This window comes from Dunckerocampus dactyliophorus, chromosome 3 (assembly GCF_027744805.1).
Source record: "Dunckerocampus dactyliophorus isolate RoL2022-P2 chromosome 3, RoL_Ddac_1.1, whole genome shotgun sequence".
Classification (NCBI taxonomy): domain Eukaryota; kingdom Metazoa; phylum Chordata; class Actinopteri; order Syngnathiformes; family Syngnathidae; genus Dunckerocampus; species Dunckerocampus dactyliophorus.
The window spans coordinates 5,934,983-5,954,722 of NC_072821.1; the positions used below are offsets into that span (position 1 = coordinate 5,934,983).

General features: G+C 38.6%; 1 protein-coding gene and 1 long non-coding RNA gene across 2 annotated transcripts in view; one reads left to right on the top strand and one right to left on the bottom strand.

Moving 5' to 3' along the window:
* loxl1 (lysyl oxidase-like 1) overlaps nucleotides 1-17,276 on the top strand; it is a 37,304-nt gene extending 20,028 nt beyond the window's left edge. Inside the window, exons 4-7 of the mRNA XM_054771749.1 lie at nucleotides 9,674-9,830; nucleotides 10,945-11,040; nucleotides 11,239-11,354; nucleotides 16,203-17,276. Of these exons, the coding sequence (XP_054627724.1) occupies nucleotides 9,674-9,830; nucleotides 10,945-11,040; nucleotides 11,239-11,354; nucleotides 16,203-16,209 (376 nt within the window). The 3' untranslated portion in view covers nucleotides 16,210-17,276. The remainder of the gene's footprint in view (nucleotides 1-9,673; nucleotides 9,831-10,944; nucleotides 11,041-11,238; nucleotides 11,355-16,202) is intronic.
* LOC129178990 (uncharacterized) lies at nucleotides 3,647-6,636 on the bottom strand. Its single transcript, XR_008569871.1, has 8 exons — nucleotides 5,947-6,636; nucleotides 5,798-5,828; nucleotides 5,504-5,671; nucleotides 5,222-5,358; nucleotides 5,024-5,117; nucleotides 4,869-4,927; nucleotides 4,560-4,734; nucleotides 3,647-4,448 (listed from the first exon to the last, which is right to left on the bottom strand). It is a non-coding gene; the product is annotated as an uncharacterized LOC129178990 (long non-coding RNA).
* Nucleotides 17,277-19,740: the final 2,464 nt, after the last annotated feature.

The window sequence follows — 19,740 nt, forward strand, 5'->3', positions numbered from 1 at the left end:
ATAACAAGGGACACGTTTGTCCCTGCTAATTGGTCACCATGGAAAGAATGACTGCAGGAATGGTCACCACCAATGTGGCTCCATGAGTGGAAAGTACACGCTTTTGCTTTCCAAGTCAATCTTTAACGACTGTTGGCGTAAAAAAAAAAAAAAAAGCAATATTTGCACAATGGCTGTTTGTGCGACTATAAAAGATCCTTACAACTGACCTCTCTTAAATTATGCTAGATGCAAATATACATACATTTTATTGCTCCTACTTAGTAGCATGTTTTTTGTAAATTACATTTATTAAATACACATGTTTGACAGTGTAACGATGCTTAAGTATGTGCTGTGTATACATTAGGAAGTGACATTAGTCTCATTAACTATCAACACTACATTGGCTTAATGGCTTGGTTCTATACGGTGATCCTGTTTTTTTTCCTAATCCGTTCCAAAGGGTTCGTCGAAAACCAGATCATACTACGAAATCATGTAAATCCAATTAATCTGTTCCAGACACCCACAAATATTAACACAAAACACATTTATAGAGAATAATGATAGAAACAATGCAAAATACATCCAGTCCTGATCAAAATTTTAAGACCAGGTGAAAAATTGCAACAATTTACATTTTACACTTTTGGATCTTAAGGATGTTCTCAGTAGGAAGTGAGACAAAAACAAATTAAGTAATTTATTGCAAACAACCATTAAACTAAAATAGGCTATTCATCGGCTGATGGAAAGTTTAAAATCATGACCTTTTAAAAGCCAAAATTGGGGTCAAAATGTGGATTCAATGTCATTTTCTGTCAGGCATTCACAGTGATCATGATCTCTTGATGGTGAAGGCAAAAAAGATTTCTCTCTTTGAACGTGGTCGGATTGTTGAGCTGCATAAGCAAGGCCTTTCGCCATTGCTGCTGAGGTTGGACGCAGTAAGACAGTCATTTGAAACCTCTTCAAAGATCCCGAGAGTTATGGAACAAAAAAGTCAAGTGTAGACCCCAAAAAAATGCTGCGGGTTTCACCCTCGGCCCAAATGAAGGTTGTTACTGGTGCCGAGTGCAGTCCAATAGCCATCAGATGGAATCTGCGAGAGAAGGGTTTTAAGAACAAAAAACAGGAGGCCTTGTCTACGACAATGCCACAAAATTTCCCGTTTGGAATTTGCACAAGAGCATCAAACACGGGGCATTGAAAGGTGGAAGAAAGTATTATTCACTGATGAGGAAAAAAAATGTAACCGTGATGGGCCTGATGTCTTCCAACATTACTGGCATGACAAGGGGATCCCACCTTTTTCATACGGCACAGTGCAGGGGACGCCATCATGATCTGGGGTGCTCTTCCCTTCAATGAAACAATGGAGCTTCAGGTTGTGCAGGGGCGTCAAACATCAGATAGCTGTGTGGAGATGTTGCAGGGATATCCCTCATGACTGAAGGCCCTCGTCTGTGTAGTAATGACTGGCTTTTTCAACAGGACAACGCTGCAGTTCACAATGCCTGCCTGACAAATGACGTCTTCCAGACAAATAACGTCACTCTTTTGGGTCATCTTGCGTGTTCCCCTGATCTAAATCCAATTGAGAACATATGGGAATTGGATGGCAAGGGGTGTTTACAAAAATGGACATCAGAAGCTATTTTCACCACCTGGAGCAACATGGAACAGTGGCATCAAGCAAGCCCAAACATATTTTTGAGGTGATTAACAAGAATGGCACAGCTACTCATTACTGAGTCTTTTTTGAACATTTTAATTCTATTTAAGGGGGCTTTGGTTTTTTTGGGTTCTACCTATGGTCTTAAACTTTTGATCATCTGATGAACAACCTGTTTCAGTTTAATGGTTGTTTGCAATAAATTGCTTACAAATTTTTTGGTCTCACTCTCTTCTTTTTGTATTTTGAAGCTCTACTGAGAAAGTCCTTAAGATCCAACAGTGAAAAATATAAACTCTTGCAACTCTTTTTCAAATAGTCTTACAATTTTGATCAAGTATTAATCATGACTGAATGATGACCTTTATTGGAGACGCCTGTTGGCAAAGTAATGCAAAGTAATGAATTCAGTAGTGTTTCTCACCTACCTTATCACAGTGCTGACACTTACAACTTTTTTCGTCCAATGGTGGGTCATTTTGCAGCCGTACTCAATAGAAAAAAGCAAAATAATAATAATAATAATAAGCAAAATGAAAAGAATGACTACTTTATTAGGTACAGTGTTTCGGTGTACAATAACACAGACAGTGTACAAACACCGTGGCATATTTTTAGCAATAATTTTTGTTGAAAAATGAATCCTATGAAAACCGGGGCATACGGAAACCAAGGTATCACTATATGCTGTATGGCTGTGACTCATACAGTATATTGTTAATGGAGTTGTCCATTAAGTACCAAACAAATGCATGCCATATTATTTTTCTCATGTTGTCCAACCCATATTATATACGTTGATGGGTAGCTATGCAATTTAGTTTGTATGTCAAGATGTTGATGTATTTATTACCAACGTCAAACGAGTCACTTGGTTATTTAATTATGGTGTGATTTAAAGTCGAGACTGGATTCTTATAAAAATTTCTTGTGCAGTTAATTGATCCAATTTGATCACGATATGGATTGTAAATGGGGACGTGGATTTTTTTTTCCTTTTTCCACTCCAAAATTGGGATTATTCTTTTTGTGTGTTGCTTCAATATGACTGAGGACCAAAATATTTGCTTTAAAATTTTCATTTTACATCAAAACGTTGGGGACATACCGCAGTCACATTTAGTTAGCAGGGTCAGTATGAACAATAATCCAGGAATTTTGGATTATGGTATGGATGTCACAGACATTTGGAGTTACATTTATTGTATAGCTTCAATATTACTGTATGCCCTGTTTTGTTGTGTTCTGTTCAGATCAGACCTGGATCTCGGTGAAGGCAAGGCAAGTTTATTGATAGAGCGCAGTTCATACTGTACACAACGTAATTCAAAGTGCTTCATAAAATCATTCCATAAAAACATAAATCATTCTAAAATCATTACATAAATTCAGTAATCATTCCAGAAAACAAAAACAAAAAATTAAGAATGCAGATAAAATACTTTCATTTGTGTTGTTTTCAGCTTGGATTTGAACGTTGCCAACGTTGAGGATTGTGGCACATCTTATGGAAGGCTGTTCCAGATTTTGGCAGCATAAAACAGAAACGCAGCCTCACCATGTTTAGTTTTAACTCTGGACACTCGCAGGAGACCACTCTCTGAGCTTCTCAGAGCTTGAGATGGTTTATGTGACTCTAACATGTTCTTTGGCGCAAGACCATGAAGAGACTTGTACACAAACAGAGCTGTTTTAATGTCTATTCTCTGAGTGACAGGAAGCCAGTGCAGAGACCTGAGTACTGGGCTAATATGGTCATATTTCCTGGTTCTAGTGAGGACTTGAGCAGCAGCATTCTGGATGTACTGCAGCTGTTTTACAGCTCGTTTAGTGAGCCCGATGAGAAGGCCGTTACAGTAGTGTAGCCTGCTGGAGACAAAGGCATGGATTAGTCTCTCTACACAGCAAATTCAGCAGGCCTAAATTGACACTGTAGGAGTTAATCTCAACACTTTCAAAGTGTCCCATGGGGTCCACTCTACAAAGTGTTATTTTAACACTTTTGAAAGTGTAGCCATTTTTACACCATCGTAGAGTCAATATTAACTATTTATATAGTTAAAATTTAACACTCCTCGACACCAACCGGTGTTGCATTTTTTTAACACTAGTGTGAGGTGTCACAAATTAATTCTCTTAAGAGTCATTTATTGACTCTTATAGTGTCATTTTACTCTCAAAAGGAGTTGCAACATTAACACTATAAAAGTGTTAATATACTACTTCAAAATAAAATTTAAACATTTTTTAAAAATGACTAGTTGACTGCTTCATACATTTTATTAAAAAACATTTCATTTCCAACAGACAGCTTAAATAACAGCAGGGCACTACAGTATGTTTGCTTTTTGACAACTGTCATTAGAGTGCTGCTTGTCAAATGGTCTGAAATGAGTCAGTTCATTTAAACACATGACAGAAAACTCAAGCATTTGGTCTTCTATGCAGTACGCGTTAAACAGGTCCTCATAGTACATTGTTTCTACATTACAGGCGATTATGAAAGCACATTCTTTGTGTTTTATTATATCACAGATCTTCTTGAATACAGGTAGATCAAAGCTACATCCAGTACATTTGAACACACCAACATGGTAATCTATACCATAACTTCTCACCCACAGCTGTCATCAGGTTGAGGTTCAGTTCCTGACAGCAACTCATCAATGTTCTGCTTTTGCGGGAGAGTCTTGAAGTCTGCAATGACTTTTGCTTTGAAGACAGTTGACCACTTAGCCAGGAACCTCTGAGATACTTCATCAGCAAACATCATTGAGAAATCCTGGTCAATCTATAAACAAGACATGAATATTTCATATACTGTAGGCCTACAGGTTTACAAATGGTTGACGTAACGGGTAATCTAATACTGAACTAGTCCAAATACTCAAGATTTCCTTACCAATCCTGGAACATCAAGGAAGCGAGGGAACACATTGAGAACAGACGATGATACATCTTGTGCTTGGATCATATTCTGTCGATACTGGAAAGTTGCTCTCATCTTCTTTGACCACGGATTCATCAGTTGAATGTCTTATTGTAGATAGCGCCTCCCTGCACTCCTCACCAAACAGCTGTTGACCAGTTAACAGATATTCTCATCTGGTTTTTGGACCATCCTGAAGAAACAGTCTTGGAACGGCTTTGAGAGCCAGGAGAAGTGTAGGACACAACAGTGACTGGGTGGAGGAAGCAAGGATCAACCAACCTTACGATTTCTGGACGACCTGCTCTACCTCCTGAGCCACTGCCGCTAAGCTAAGCATGCTATGAACATATTTGAAACAAGAGTTTAATACAAACTACACACCAAAAGGAAAAACAAAAACGGTACTTTGGGTTTTACATTGAAAAGACACTTACATATCCAGGTTTGGAGAATGGATCTTCTAGGTATGGAAAACAAGTCACAATTCTCAGGGCGTAATTTCTCATCACACATGATGGCAGAACCCTCCTTTCAAAACAAATCATAGTTAATGATCACAGACAGAACCATCCCCACAGTACATGGTCTTACATGGAATGACTGTTCTAATGGAAAGGGGAAGTTCTTCTTACCCATGCAGCTCCATCATATCTGCAACCAGGATGTTCACCATCTGTTTACACTTTGCGTCGGTTAGTGTTTCAGTCTGGGTGCACTCCTTGAAGATTTCCTCACCTTTCGGATTGGCCCTCAAAACACCACCGACTTTCTGCCAAAAATATTAAAATGATATACTGTATAGTGTGTTCATGGGAATTTAAGAGGATTTTTCAATAAAACAATGTCATGCATAAAAACACTATGTACTGTATCATTGATAATATTAATTTTACATTCATTTACTCAAAGCTTACCCGTCATGCTTCATCCTGATCCATTGGTTCTGTTGGGTTCCTCTTGTGGGCTGAAGGATAAATTGTCGAACCTAATGAATGGGATGTAGTCGGCAAGAGTGGAGGCTCGCCACCACTGGCGATAACTGGGGTGAAGGGATAGTGGAGTCTACACATCTCCATCCACCTCTGAGAATAAGAATAAATAAAATAATAATAATATAAAACATCCTACTAAAATAATAAAATAAATATGGAATTGCCACAGTTGCAGGGCTTATTATGCATTGATTAAAAAAAAAAGATATTACTTACCACATTCATGTAAGACTCAAGGAAAGGTTTTCTGTGAATCAAGAAAGAAAAATAAAGATGCATCATTCTAAAAAAAAAATTGTGTAGTTCACTTCCAACACACGCCTGACAATTATTTTTAAGTTAAAGTAACAATTAGAGTTGCCAACCTTGATATCTTGTATCTTGTACAGCATATCAAGTCCTTTGCTGGGGGCCAGCAGGCCTACGTGTGGGGGCTCCTCGTGCCAATTAGCTAGTTAGCCATTAGCTCATTCAAATTGAAGACAGTATAATGAAGATGTAACGTAGCGTTCACTTACTTTGCCAAATGTTGCACAGGTAGTGCCGATTCAGCTCACAGCAACACTAAATAGAAAATATAACTTAGCAAAAACACGAGGTAACATTAGCAAAGGCTTTGGGTGGAAACAGCTGCCTCAGTTTATTAGTATTAAATATCACACCAAAAAGTAACGTTTTTTTATGTGTAAACAAGGTACAACACAATTCATTAGTTCATCTATTTAAACGTTTACTTACCTACTGATGCAAAATGATTCCTAATTGTCAACTTCTTCCATCAGCAACATGAAGTGAGGGGTGGAGTCTAAATGAAATGTCCGTGGGCGGAGCTTAAGACACGTGAACACTGTTAGGTGTTAAATGGGGTGTAGAAGTGTTGAATGTCTTTATTGTGACACTAACAAGATTTGAACATTTTCAACACTCCATTTTAACTACAACACTATCATGATCCAGTGTTAAATTTAACATTTTTAAGAAAATGCAGTGTTAGATCAACTCCAAATAGTGCAAGATTGACACTCCAACTTCAAGATTCTCATCAACACCAAAAAATTAACACTCCTCAATTTGCTGTGTAACTCTGGCTTGGACACTATTCCCTTGATTTTGTAAATGTTTTTTAGGTGATAAAAAGCTGATGATGTTATTGATTTAATGTGGCTGTTAAAGTTCAGATCAGAGTCCATTACTTCCCTAGATTTCTAACCTGATGATTAGGTTTTAGAAAAAGAGTGAAAACGTGACTGATAACACTTTCTCTTTGTTTCTGTCGGCCAAAGACAATGATTTCAGTTTTGTCTGAGTTTAGCAGAAGAAGGTTGTTTTGCATCCACACACTGATCTGTTTGACGCAGTGACAAAGTAAATCTGCAGGACCATGTTCACCGGCCATCAGTGACACGTAGATCTGAGTGTCGTCTGCATAGTTGTTGTAGGACACATTTTAGCTGCGTATTAGCTGACCAAAAGGAAGCATCTACAGACTGAACAATAGGGGTCCCACAATTTACCCCTGGGGAACACCACAGGTCATAGCCGTTTTGTCTGAGATACAATTACCAATTCCAACAAAGTACTTCCTGTCCTCCAGATAGGACATGAACCAGTTTAGAGCAGTACCAGAAGCACTGACTAAACAAAACTTGGGGATGGATTTAGATCAATGTTGGTGTAAAGGTTCCATATGGCCAAAGGAAAAACATATCATCCTGGACTGGACCCAGAATCTGGACTGGGATCATTTTTCGAACATGAGCGGAACTCAAAAAGTTGCATGGAGATGTAGATGAAAGTTCATGTGACAGATTGTTGTTTGATCATGACCTAGATCCAGAACCTTCACCGTTATCATCAAGGGCATATTTGTAAGCATTGGCAAGATATTTTGATAAAATTCAGTAAGTATGCAGATGAGCTTCCCTCAGATGGTTTCTGACAGAAATTCTTTCGATTTGCAAATCAGGTATTGCAGCAGCTGCCCGGTGAACGGTGAGATGCTGGATGTGGAGGTCCTGGCCTGGTGTGGTTACACGTGGTTTGTGGTTGTGAGGCCGGCTGGATGTACTGCCAAATTCTCTCAAACGGAGAAGACTTATGGAAGAGAAATGACCATTCAATTCACGAGCAGCAGCTCGTCAGAATGCCTATTGTACGCTCCCTCAACACTTCTGTGGTATTGTGCTTTGTGTGAGTGGCCTTTTATTGTGCCCAGCATAAGGCAGACTAGTGCAATAATCTCGTTGTCTAATCAGCATTTTGATATAACAGCTTGGGTTTTTACCTTGTCAGCTCGCGCTGCTCAACTGTCGAGTGACCACCGTTGCATGAAGACAAAGCTTTGTGCTATTATTAGTAGGGTTGGACACCGATTCTCAAGCATCAGTGGGAACCAAGACGAACATTCCGATTCTCCCGGGATTGTTCAAATGTTTTTATTTTGATTCCTAATTCCAATGCCCATTTGGCCAACCGGATGAAATAGCCTCAAACACCAACGACAAAGAAGCCGGCGACCACCAGCAAAGAAGAAGCAGCTAAAAAGAAGGAGTGGTTTAGTACAATATTTGCAACACAATGATATGCACGCTCACATTCATACCTATGCACTATTTAGAGTCGCCAATTAACCTAACGTGCATGTTTTTGGAATGTGGGAGGAAGTACCCGGAGAAAATCCACACACACACGCAGGGCAAACATGCAAACTCCACACAGAAATGTCCAACGGAGATTTGAACCCATCTCTTACAGATCTCCTGACTGTGTGGCCAACATGCTAACCACTATGCCACCATGCCACCAATTCAGTTCAGTTCAGTTCAGACATTTCATCCATAAAGAACTCTGCTTAGCACTCATTTAAACCATGCTAACGTTTATGACCCCGCCGCTTAAAAGCATTGGAAATCGAGAATCATTAGGAACCAGAATGGAAACGAGGAATCAGAAGCAGAATCGTTCAAATTGAAACGATGCCCAATCGTAATTATTAGTTATTGGTATCAACATTTCAACTTTTTCACATTACTTTGCCTTTAATGCATTATTTTGGTTTGATTTTATTCCTACAATGTGTCTTTCGCCCATTAATAAATAGCCACCCGGGCCGTATTTTGGACACCATTGATTTTATAGTTCTTTGTCAGGATTTACCTTGTAAAAAAAAAACAAAAACAGCTTCTCTGTAGTAGGTATAATAACAATATGACTGAATATTTAATAATAATTTAATGATAACAATTCAACAGACTTTTCACTGTTCATCATGAAGGACAAAACATTGGCAACATGTTTTGATCGTATTTAGTGATCTGGTGCCAGATCACGTTCTCTAACACAGGCATCTCTCAAAAAGTTGTGATTGAATTGCGGAGCTTAGCCTCCTAAAGACAAAACTAAGTTTGATGCAAATCCAAATCAGGGTCAAGGTCAGTAATTGTGCTTTTGTACTGCACTTTAGTTAAAAAATTGGGGCCATTTTGGAATAAGATTTATAGTATGAGGTGGCATCGATGGTACTCATAACAATTTCACTGAAGGCCATGGAGACATGTAACATCCTTGGCATGTTAGCACGCCCTGCTGTGATTGTATGTACAACGCACTTCTTGTGGTCTGGAGAGACAGGCCCAGGCAGGAAATCCAACCGCTGTTGGGTTCAGGCGGTCAGTAGCAGCCACGTGCATCCCAGCTATCCTGAGCTGTGCAAATACACACAGACAGTCACCTTGCAAATCCAAAGCACCACTCAAGCATATGCACATTAATCCCGCAAAAACACACAAGCCCCCGCACATGCAAACGTCCGTTGTCTCTACCTGATTTATTCAGTGCCTAACGTGTTAATGTCCTCCATCAACAATGTGTCATTAATTAGCCTCCCCGGGTTGTGAAAGATCCCGTTCATGTGTGAAGTCACGGCATGCCATTACGCGCGTAAACACTAACACATGAGTTCATGGGGCTGAATATACAGTACGAACAACATCGTAGAGTTTGCTGGAAAAAGCTTAACGTCTTAACTCTTAACAGTGTTTGTTTGACTTGTTGCTAAGTGACCGCTCTTTTTTTCGTGCCCTCCCCACCCAGGCACTATCACAGTATGGATGAGTTCAGCCACTACGACCTGCTGGAGGTCAGCTCAGGACGCAAGGTCGCAGAGGGACACAAGGCCAGTTTTTGCCTGGAGGACACCACGTGCGACTTTGGACATCTGAAACGCTACGCATGTAGCTCACACACTCAGGTAACACAGCAAATCATGTCATTTTCATCACATGACGCTACATCAGGGCTGTTCAAACGGCGGCCCATGACTCATTTATTACTGGCCCGCGGCACGTTCTAGAAATAAAACTAAACACAAAAAAAATTAACAAATAGAGTAAAAAGGCACAATGGAAAGAAAAAAGCTGGCATGTTGATACTAATAATGAATAACACTAAGCTTTGGCTTTAACTACAGTATATGTAAATAGTTTCTTTTAGCCTTTCTATAAAATAAGAACAATAAATAAAAATATTTGGATACCATGTCCTTGCCAGTGCCCTAAAGGTTTGTTCCAAATTTATTACAGATGATGTTTTGTAGAGTGCTTTGAGCTGTGTGAGGAATTTCAAGTCAATCTGACTGAATAGGAGTCAGAATTTGTGGTTTAATAACAGCAGCGCCATGCGGTGCATGAGTCAGAAAAATAATAGCACAGGTAATACAGTAGGGGCGCATCTTTTTGACAAATGCTCTCCCTTTTGTGTGCAGCGCTTCGGGACAAACAAATTATGCAAATTAAATTTTTTCACGTTTAAATTTGAGCACCACGACTCTGGGTCATCGAGAGGCCGACAAAAATTGTATTATATGCCGTGATTCCTATGTACGTGTGTAGCATCAAATGTTAAAACGTCAGAACACGTTTAATCCAGATTCATTTGACTGATATCCCTGTCAAACTAAATCACAATGTCACTTGTATAAGGACAAAGATAATAAAGTATTTTTTTTTTTTTGCAAGAAAAATGTTTTGATAATAATAAGACAGGTTTGTGCTTTCATTGGAGGTATGATTCCCCACGGGTGGTTTTTGATTCACCGTGGGCGTGTTGTTTGTGTAAACATGCATGTGTGTGTATGTCATGGGCTGCAAACTAATCTTAATCTTAATCGGCAATAACATTTGGAAAATATCTGATTCCAATCTGAGAATATCCACTTTTTTTGTCTTTACGCCGCTATGATCCATATCGAAATCGGACCGTGCACTTGCGCTGTGTAATGCCTAAACCTAAGTAAATGTACACAGTAACAGTTCCAGTTCATCATTGCGCTTACAAAGGGCTTTTACTCATGATGTGTTTTTTAGGGTCTGAGCCCAGGCTGCTATGATACTTACAATGCTGATATTGACTGCCAATGGATCGATATCACAGACATCCAGCCTGGAAATTACATACTGAAGGTAAGACCTTAACATGCTCATAGTAGTTTGTTTCACAAAGCCATGTTGAAAAGAGGCAAGAGAAACTCTTTGGGAATGGGCAGGCACAACTTTAATAAAGACACAATGTCCGTTTGTATGGCAATGTTTACGCTATGAAGTATCGCTCATAATGGAAATATCATGACCAGAAATATCATTTCCGTTTTGTGTCTTCAGCTCCAGGTCAACCCCAAATTCCTTGTAATGGAATCGGATTTCACCAACAACGTGGTCAGGTGTAACATTCACTACACAGGACGCTTTGTGACAACCACCAAATGCAAGATAACACAGTAAGTCAGACTGAGGATTGTTTTATAGTTCATACACTGACACATTATTAGGTTTGAAAGGACATAACTTTTTGCAGGCGCGGATTTAGAGACAACCTCGTGACAACGGAGAATACAATACAGCAAAATTTAAATGTGTCTTCTGAATGCCATATATTAGTATTTTAGTTCATTGAGGCATTATTAATATATCTTTGAAAATACATGATAGAGTGAAGCCGCAATGTGGCGAGACATCACTGTATGTATGTAGTAAGTGAATTTTCAGTTAATAATATTAAGCCACATAAATATAATAGAATTTATGTAATAATTTATATTTATTGTTTGTTTTTATTTGTTTTATTGAGATAATATTACATATGAAAAAAGTGATAATATTAATTTTATTCTCTCAAATAGGTAAGAAGTTAATTAAATTTAGTATACAAATATTTATAATTATTTTTAAGTATTTTTTTTGCAGAAAACTCGTGCTTTGCTTCAATTCATTCAAAATGGGATGAATCGACACTACGGATTTTTTTTAACATCAACTAAACATTTATTATGCCCAACCTAATATTGGAGGTGTACCTAATGTTGTGGCCTGTAAATGGGGTTTCACGTCATGTTCTCCCCAGTGAATTGGCAAACAGAATAGGACTTTTTTTTAAATGCAGCTCCGTGAAGAGCATCAAAGTGTATCAAATTACTTACGACTTATTAGCGAACTTAATGGCTTCTCGGCCAAACTATTTGATGATTTAACAAATTATGTTCTCATTCTTCAATTAAGATTAATGGGCTCTGAAACTTTTCACATTTGAGAGATGCAGAGGTGCTGAACTTTCCTCAAGCTCTATTAGCAAGTGGAGAAGATGCCCCATGCAAAGTAAGGAATATGCAAGCAAAAGCATTTCATGAAAGAAAAGTGGTAATAAATGCCTCACTTGTAAGGAAATGAGATCCAAAAAATTATAAACGCAGATGTCAGGAGCGTGACCTCCATTATGACAATCTGAGCAGTTTCTTCATGCCAAACGATCCACTTAAATCAAGCCCATCTATATCGTAATCACGTCCACGCTACTACACACCATGTGTTTCTAATTATTTGCATAATTTCACATGATGAATATTCATGTCATAAATTACCCATCAAATCAATAAAATGTTAATTAGAAAATATCACTGAAGATGTGCACCAATGTGACCGCAGAAATGTGCAACCCCGCATCCGATATCATGAAAACCTCACAATTGAAAATTGAAAACCTTCTCAGTGAATGTCAAAAGATGGGCTGCTGTTTCTGCAGCAACCCAAGCCAAGCTCGAACTCCTCACTCAAGAACAAGCACCTCACTCAGCTCCCCTAGCACGGGAACACATTTACGACAACAAAAATCTCTCAACAGAAGTCTGAAAAGTCTTATTTTGTGTTATTATGTCTACTATATTGGGTAATACAAGTGTAAAGGTGACTATAGGGGTGTTATTTCAAGTCTAGAGGGCTCTAATAATGTTTTTTAAAAATATTTTTGATGGTTTTATATGCTCTATCGATGAAAATATTCAATTTATGAATAAGGAATCCTACTTTGTGGCAATTCACTTAACACGGTCGGGTCTGGAATCAATTAACCAAGATAAACAAGGGATTACTATAATTCCAGATGAGTTACAAATCACACTAAGTTGTTATCATTTATTAGCACTCACAATAAGAACTACAGACAATTATTAGAATAGTAAAATGATGGATTTGTGTGATGCATTGTGCAGCTTTATTGACTACACAACCATTATCACATATGTACACTACCGGTCAAACGTTTTAGAACGTCCCAGTTTTTCTAGTTATTTATTGGAAATTCAAGTCGTTCAAGTCCAATGAATAGCTTGAAATGCTACAAAAGTAAGGTGAAAAAGGTAAGGTTACCCAAAACTGAAAAATAATGTGTATTTCAGAATTATACCAAAAGTCCTGTTTCAGGGACCATAAAAAGGGTCAACAGTTCAAAGCTGTTCTGCAGAAATGGGGGTTGATCAAGCCTTGGCAGTTGGTGCAGCTAATTCCTACAGGTGTTCCAAGTTGTGGAGAACTTACTACCTCCTCTGTCTGCATAAAAACAGTGTTCGGAACACACTGTGGTACTACAGTATACCCTCGTGAACATCAGTTGAACAGCCTTGTACTGGAGAAAGTCATATGTTGCTACAAAAATGGCAAGAAAAAGGGAATTAACAATGGAAGAAAGACAGACCATCTTAACACTTAAAATATTGCTTTTTCCTCCAGATAAATTGGAGTGTTCTAAAACTTCTGACTGGTAGTGTATTCCAAGTGGGAAAAGGACAAAGGGGGTTTATTTTGGTTGTTAGCAGGGATGCTCCGAGCGACCGGTCACCGCTTAGCATCGACAGAGCTCCGTAGAAAACACATAATCGGCATATGCCGAGATATGCCTTTCAAAGCCGATCACAAAAAACGGTCTGCGGCAAACCCTACATGTGTGCTGTGTCACGTACGGTTGCCAACACCGGTGGTGAGTCGACAAAGGACGCACTTTGTTCCACATTGCCGCAAGAATCAACACCAGTCTGCCAGTGGCTCAGTCAATGGCTTCAGTCACTTGTTGTCATTATACTAATCACGTCTTGTCCTCAAAACATGATTTCAGTGTTGTTGTTTGATGAACATAAACACATGATGGTGACGCTATCACAGGGGCTGATTTTGAATAGCTCACAAAGGGTCAAAGAAGATTTGCTTCAACTCTCAGTAGTTTTTTATTATAACTGTTGACTGCAGAAATAGCATAAAGACAATGGCCACACTGTTTGAGTGGAGATCTGCTTGGTTAATAAAGTAGTGTACAATTTAAATGTGGCCAAGCATAAATAAAACACAAATAGTTGACAGCACCAAATTAATTATTATTTATTTATTATGAATTGATTTCCCATCTATTCGTTTTACTCCAAAACATCAAATTAAATTTAGTTTTTTTTCAAATAATACAAAAATTGTTTCACACAAATGAAGGCAAAAAAACAAACAAAAGTTTGCCCAAAAATAAATTTTTTTAAATAATTACTTTTTCGCCAGGGAATTGTTTGCTTAGACGGCGGCCCTGGCCAATACCACTCATCATAAATACATTGAAAAATGTACAGTTAATCCATGTGATTGGTATCGGACGATGATCTCACTCATGGATGATCGGAATCGGCAGCATAAAACTCTGATCGGAGCATCCCGAGTTATTAGTTCACAGGATTAGGCAAAAAAAAAAACACACACATTGCAATATTTGATGGAGGGATGGTATGGACCCCAAGGAACAACCCGTTAAATTCTGGATAAAGATGTGGATTAAGGAATTAATTTTCTTACTAGAATGTAATCTGTGGCAGTGCAATGGAAATCATGTATCTCCAAAAGTTAGCTATTATTCCGATATTTTCACAACATATCATTTTTTGAAAAATCGTATGGAAGTGGCATGTACTTCAGGGACCCACCTGTTTGGTGGGACAGTGTTCCCTCGTTTATCACAGGGGATGGCTTCCCAAAATATCCCGCAGTAAGTGACTTCCGAAAAGTAGCCAACTTTATTATTTAACAATTATTACATATATTTTAAGGCTGTAAAATCCCTCACCATAAAGTTTATACACTTTTCTCAGACAGTCATTAACATTTTCTCAAGAATTCTCTCAAAGTCAAAATTTTGTTTGAATATTGATGATCAACCTACACACAAGAAATGATCAAGTAACTCACGTGCATTTCACTCCTCATTCCTTTACAGTATTCCATAATGTCCCCCTACAGCCGCGTAACTTCTGCGGGTTGTGGGTTTTGTCGGGGAGAAAACTTGCAACCATACAGCGTTCAGAGTCACACGCGGTTAGCTTCTTCTGTTTTTTCTTTTGTTTACAATATTGGCGGTTAGCCAGCAGCTCGTACGGTTAGCTAGTTTGCTAGTCATGCCCACAACAAGAGACGGCACAAGGGAAATTGATTGACAATGGTCTACTGCCAATCAGGACGCAGAAGACAATGAGCGTTGCAGCCAGAAGGAACAGAATAGAGACACCGCCGTTTCGTGCTAAAGCACAAAAATATAACACTCAATTTCCCACAAGGCAATTCTTCTTAAACGGCCAGGCATTACAGCATTTATACGCTGTAAAAAAAAAGCACAAAAAAACCTGAATTTGTTTTTGAATTTGAATTTGCACACAAAAAAATCCACGAAACAGCGAGTCTGTGACAGGTGAACCGCGATGGAGCGAGGGAATACTGTATCCTGGATAAAGTTGTGGATTACTGAATTCATTCTCTCACCAGAATGCCCATGATGGCTGTGCAATGAAAAGCATGTATCTCCATTCTGGCATGCTAAAAAACAATTTTCGTGAAAATTTATGGAGGGGTGGCATCAACGTGAGGGAGGAACTCGTTCAGTTTTGGTGCTTTTACATATAAGAACGCAGATTAAATTTTTCTCACCACAGAACAATTTGTGGTTGTGAAATGAAAAGCACGTACCTCCAAAATGTGCTGAGTATTTTTTTGGGGGGGGCCAAAACACAAAGAAAATGGCATTTGTTTATGAGTTATTGTTTTTTGGGTAAAAAGTAGAAAATGCGGAGATACAGGCTTTTGCTTTGGACAGCAATAAAATGTTCTTTTTTGCCCATCTCATTCATAAACCATTCCTCCTCTAACAAAAAAGTGGCTTCCTCGTATAGAAACTAGTAATGGTTCAGCCCCATTCCAGTTTTTATTGTCTCCCATAAGTATATCATTATAGTCGTAAAAACAGTATTAACATTATTGTGTTGTTTACCTTATAGGTCTTGATCAAGCACTGGAAGACCAACTAACCACACTAGAGTGACCCTGACTGCTCTTCCATTGGAATGTGAATGGAACTCGCTGGCTCACAATAGTTGTTTTGTTTGTCTTTTGCTGATTTTTTATTGTGCTGTTTCACATTCCCACGTGGTGAAAGAAGTGGGATCCACTGGCACTGATTCAATTGGGGTTAGGGGTTGTAACGTAAACGCATCGTATTGTGTGATGCATTTTGTGTGCTGTTATTTGCAACAGAATGCATGGACTGTAACATGCATGGAAAGTATCATCGCCAACTACTGGCCTGGCATGCATATTACAGCGTTTTCACTCCTTTTGGGAAGGCTGTGTGAATGTTTGACAACCTTTCACAAGCCCACAGCAAAAATGGTCCCCTCATTGTTATTGTGTGAACATCCCCTTTAAATCGAAACTCAACTCAAGGTGCTCTCTTGTAAACAAGGCTCATTATTATTATAATTATTAATGTATGTAAGCTGTACGTTTACACTGTCTTCTTCAACTACCAACACTGGTCAGATGGCACATACGTCATCTATGCCTTTTTTTGAAGAATGTATAAGCAAATATTCCACTGACGCATGACTTACATGACGGATTACTTTTGTTGTAACTGTTGCGTTTTTTAATTTTTTTTTGCCGATTGTCATGTCATTTGTGACGTCGAGCTAATCTGTGTGTATTATTTTATCGGTTATCAGAATTTATGTGCTGTTGGGGCTGAAATGAAATAAATGCAGAATACCAAACACAGATGTGCACCTACCTCTCCAACTGACTCACTAGACGATGTACAATGTAAAGTGTCCTGCCTTTGCAAAGATAATAATGCTCATTTTTAGACGTAATTCATGTAACAATATTAAAGGTTGACTATTAAAATCTGTACCGGATCATCTTTGTCAATGCAGATTTGTGTATTGGCTGTCACGAGATTGTATATGAAAGAGTATGAGGGACACACTCAAAGAACAAAAAAAAATACTGCAATGATAAAGCTGTGTTATAAAGAGAATAAAGTTGTAATTTAGACAAGTTGTCGCAAGGAAAACGTCCTAACATTAAAAAAATTAAGTACCGTAAATTTCAGTGTATAAGCTGCTACTTTTTTCTTAAACTTTGAACTTTCAGAACTACTACTAATTGTGTAAATACTGTGCCGCTCGCGAGTCAGCTCTTTCTTTGGTAGGAGCCAATCACGAGCTATCAGTGCACTCGCAACGAGCACGTCACCCCATTGGGAATCGCAGGAGGTCATTATATATAACAGTATAACAACATAACAGTCTGACTCACGGTGTCATCTTACTGAGAATAACACTAAATTCATCACACAGCCACTTAACACTCCAAAGGTATAGCTCAGAAATGTAAAAACATGTACATGTAATAGGTTAAAATGAAAAATAAAACGTTTTAACGTTTTTCCATAAGGCATTGCGTCTGAGCAACGCATTCATTGGGGCGCTGCAATGATGTCAGCTTCCCTCTGGGCTCTGTGCTCCGGGCTCCTCTGGCTCCCTCTGGTGGATAGAGGCAGAATTTCCTTGCAGCAAGTATAGGAGTACATGTGCAACACTAGTCGGACTACAGGTGCTGTGGAGATTCACACTCGATAAATATAAACTGGTTTCATATGAGTTTTGGTGCGAAACTGAATAAATCACCTTTTCCCCTGCCCAAGTTTCTATGGCAACCCATATCTGAAAATGAATGCATAAATAAATAAAACGACAAAATGTTCAAATTCATTTCAGAATAAGTGATAATACTAAAGGCTTATCCGTATGTATTATACCAAACATTACATTCAATAAGAGTCCAACCAAAAGGCCAAATTAAAACCTTGACTTTTAATTGCTGTGCGAAACACACAGAAATCGCAAAATAAAATACTTCATATTATTTAATATTTTTGCATTTTAATAGTAAAATATGATAAAGACGAGGCCATGCATTAATTTCAGTATTGAAGTCAAATTCTTTGCACTGTTAAGTTGAATTCTAATTATATATGAAATGTTTTGAAAGGCTTTATTTTGGATTATTTTAAAGTTGTTGTTTTTTCCGCTCCTTTTTCTCATTAGCACCGCCCCCTTCTGTAGTGGACCAATCCAGCTTCAGTCAGGCCATGCGTTCTCCCAACCTGTGTGTTGTTGTGTCCATTTAGTTTCTCATTTTGTGTCAACTCCTCTTTCTGAAATGTGTTCACTTCAATGTATATTTAGCAGCTTTAGATATTTATTCTAATGACTCCCAGTGGGCCTCTTTAGCTATGCTGATTTCTAGTTTTAATTCGCCTTACGGCCGCACCGCAGCTATTGACTAAACGCTATGCTGGTGAAACAAAGTTTGGAAAGTATACACAAATGAGTAGTGGACTTTTGTATTTATCATGAAATGCAGCAAAGGGGACAGTGTGTGCTGTCCAAGGTGCTCACAGAGCAAAAACCCAGCAGACAGACAGACAGCCCACTGTTCTGCAAAGATACACCATATACATAATGCACGCTGCCAGAGGTGCCGACGCCAGCTTGGTTTCGGGGGAAAGTAGAACAGTGGGGGGGAACTTGAAGTACAAATCAGCGCAACAATCTGCATGCTGCAACAAAGGGATGTCCTATGGACAAAAATCCTCATGAGAATGAGGATTATCAGAATGAGAATAATCATCTGGCAGTGGTGTTTGTACTGTATATGATGAAGTATGACATTTAATGTATTAAACGGTCCCTGACATGATTCATCAACTTTGCTTAAATATGTTGCTTATAATTATGCTCTACATCGTTTGATTTTTTTAATTGAACGATAAATTCTCAAAAATTGCATTTATAGTTGACGAACTAGCTCTCGCAACTCACCCTGATTTCCGTAAGTGACGTCCGCTCAGCTAAAGCAAAGAGTAAACAAACGCTTCTCGAGGCAGATCGTCGACTTGATTCGGGATATTTTTCATCAAAACGTTGTGTTCGTGTTGCTGCTGAATGTTCACAGTTTCCGAGTGATACTGTAAGTTTTTTTGTTTTCTTTTCAAATGGACGAAGCAAGAGCAGAAAACGAGAGACAGATGGACGCCCACCTCCAGTTCTGTCCTTTGCAGTGATCATTTCACTGATGACTGCTTCGAAGGAACACCTTCTTTACGATAAGAATTTGGCTTAAAAGTGCGGCATAAACGCATTTACATACAGTTGGTACATAGCAAAAAAACAAGACAACGAAGACGAACCACTACATTAAAGTTGGCACAAGATAGTAAATCATGTCTTCTAAACAGTATTCCATGATAGCGACAAGGCTGCAAAGCATTATACAGGTTATACCAACATTTTTTGGCAGCTATATATGTACTGTGAGGGGTGGCGGTGACGGCCAACATTCATTATCGACGTGAGGCCGCATCTATAGTCATTAAAACAGGCTATAAAAACCCCTTTACGCTCATTAAGAAGACAATTTAAAGCAATAATTGAAGCATAAGCAACTCCTGAGTAATTTACACTTACCATTGTG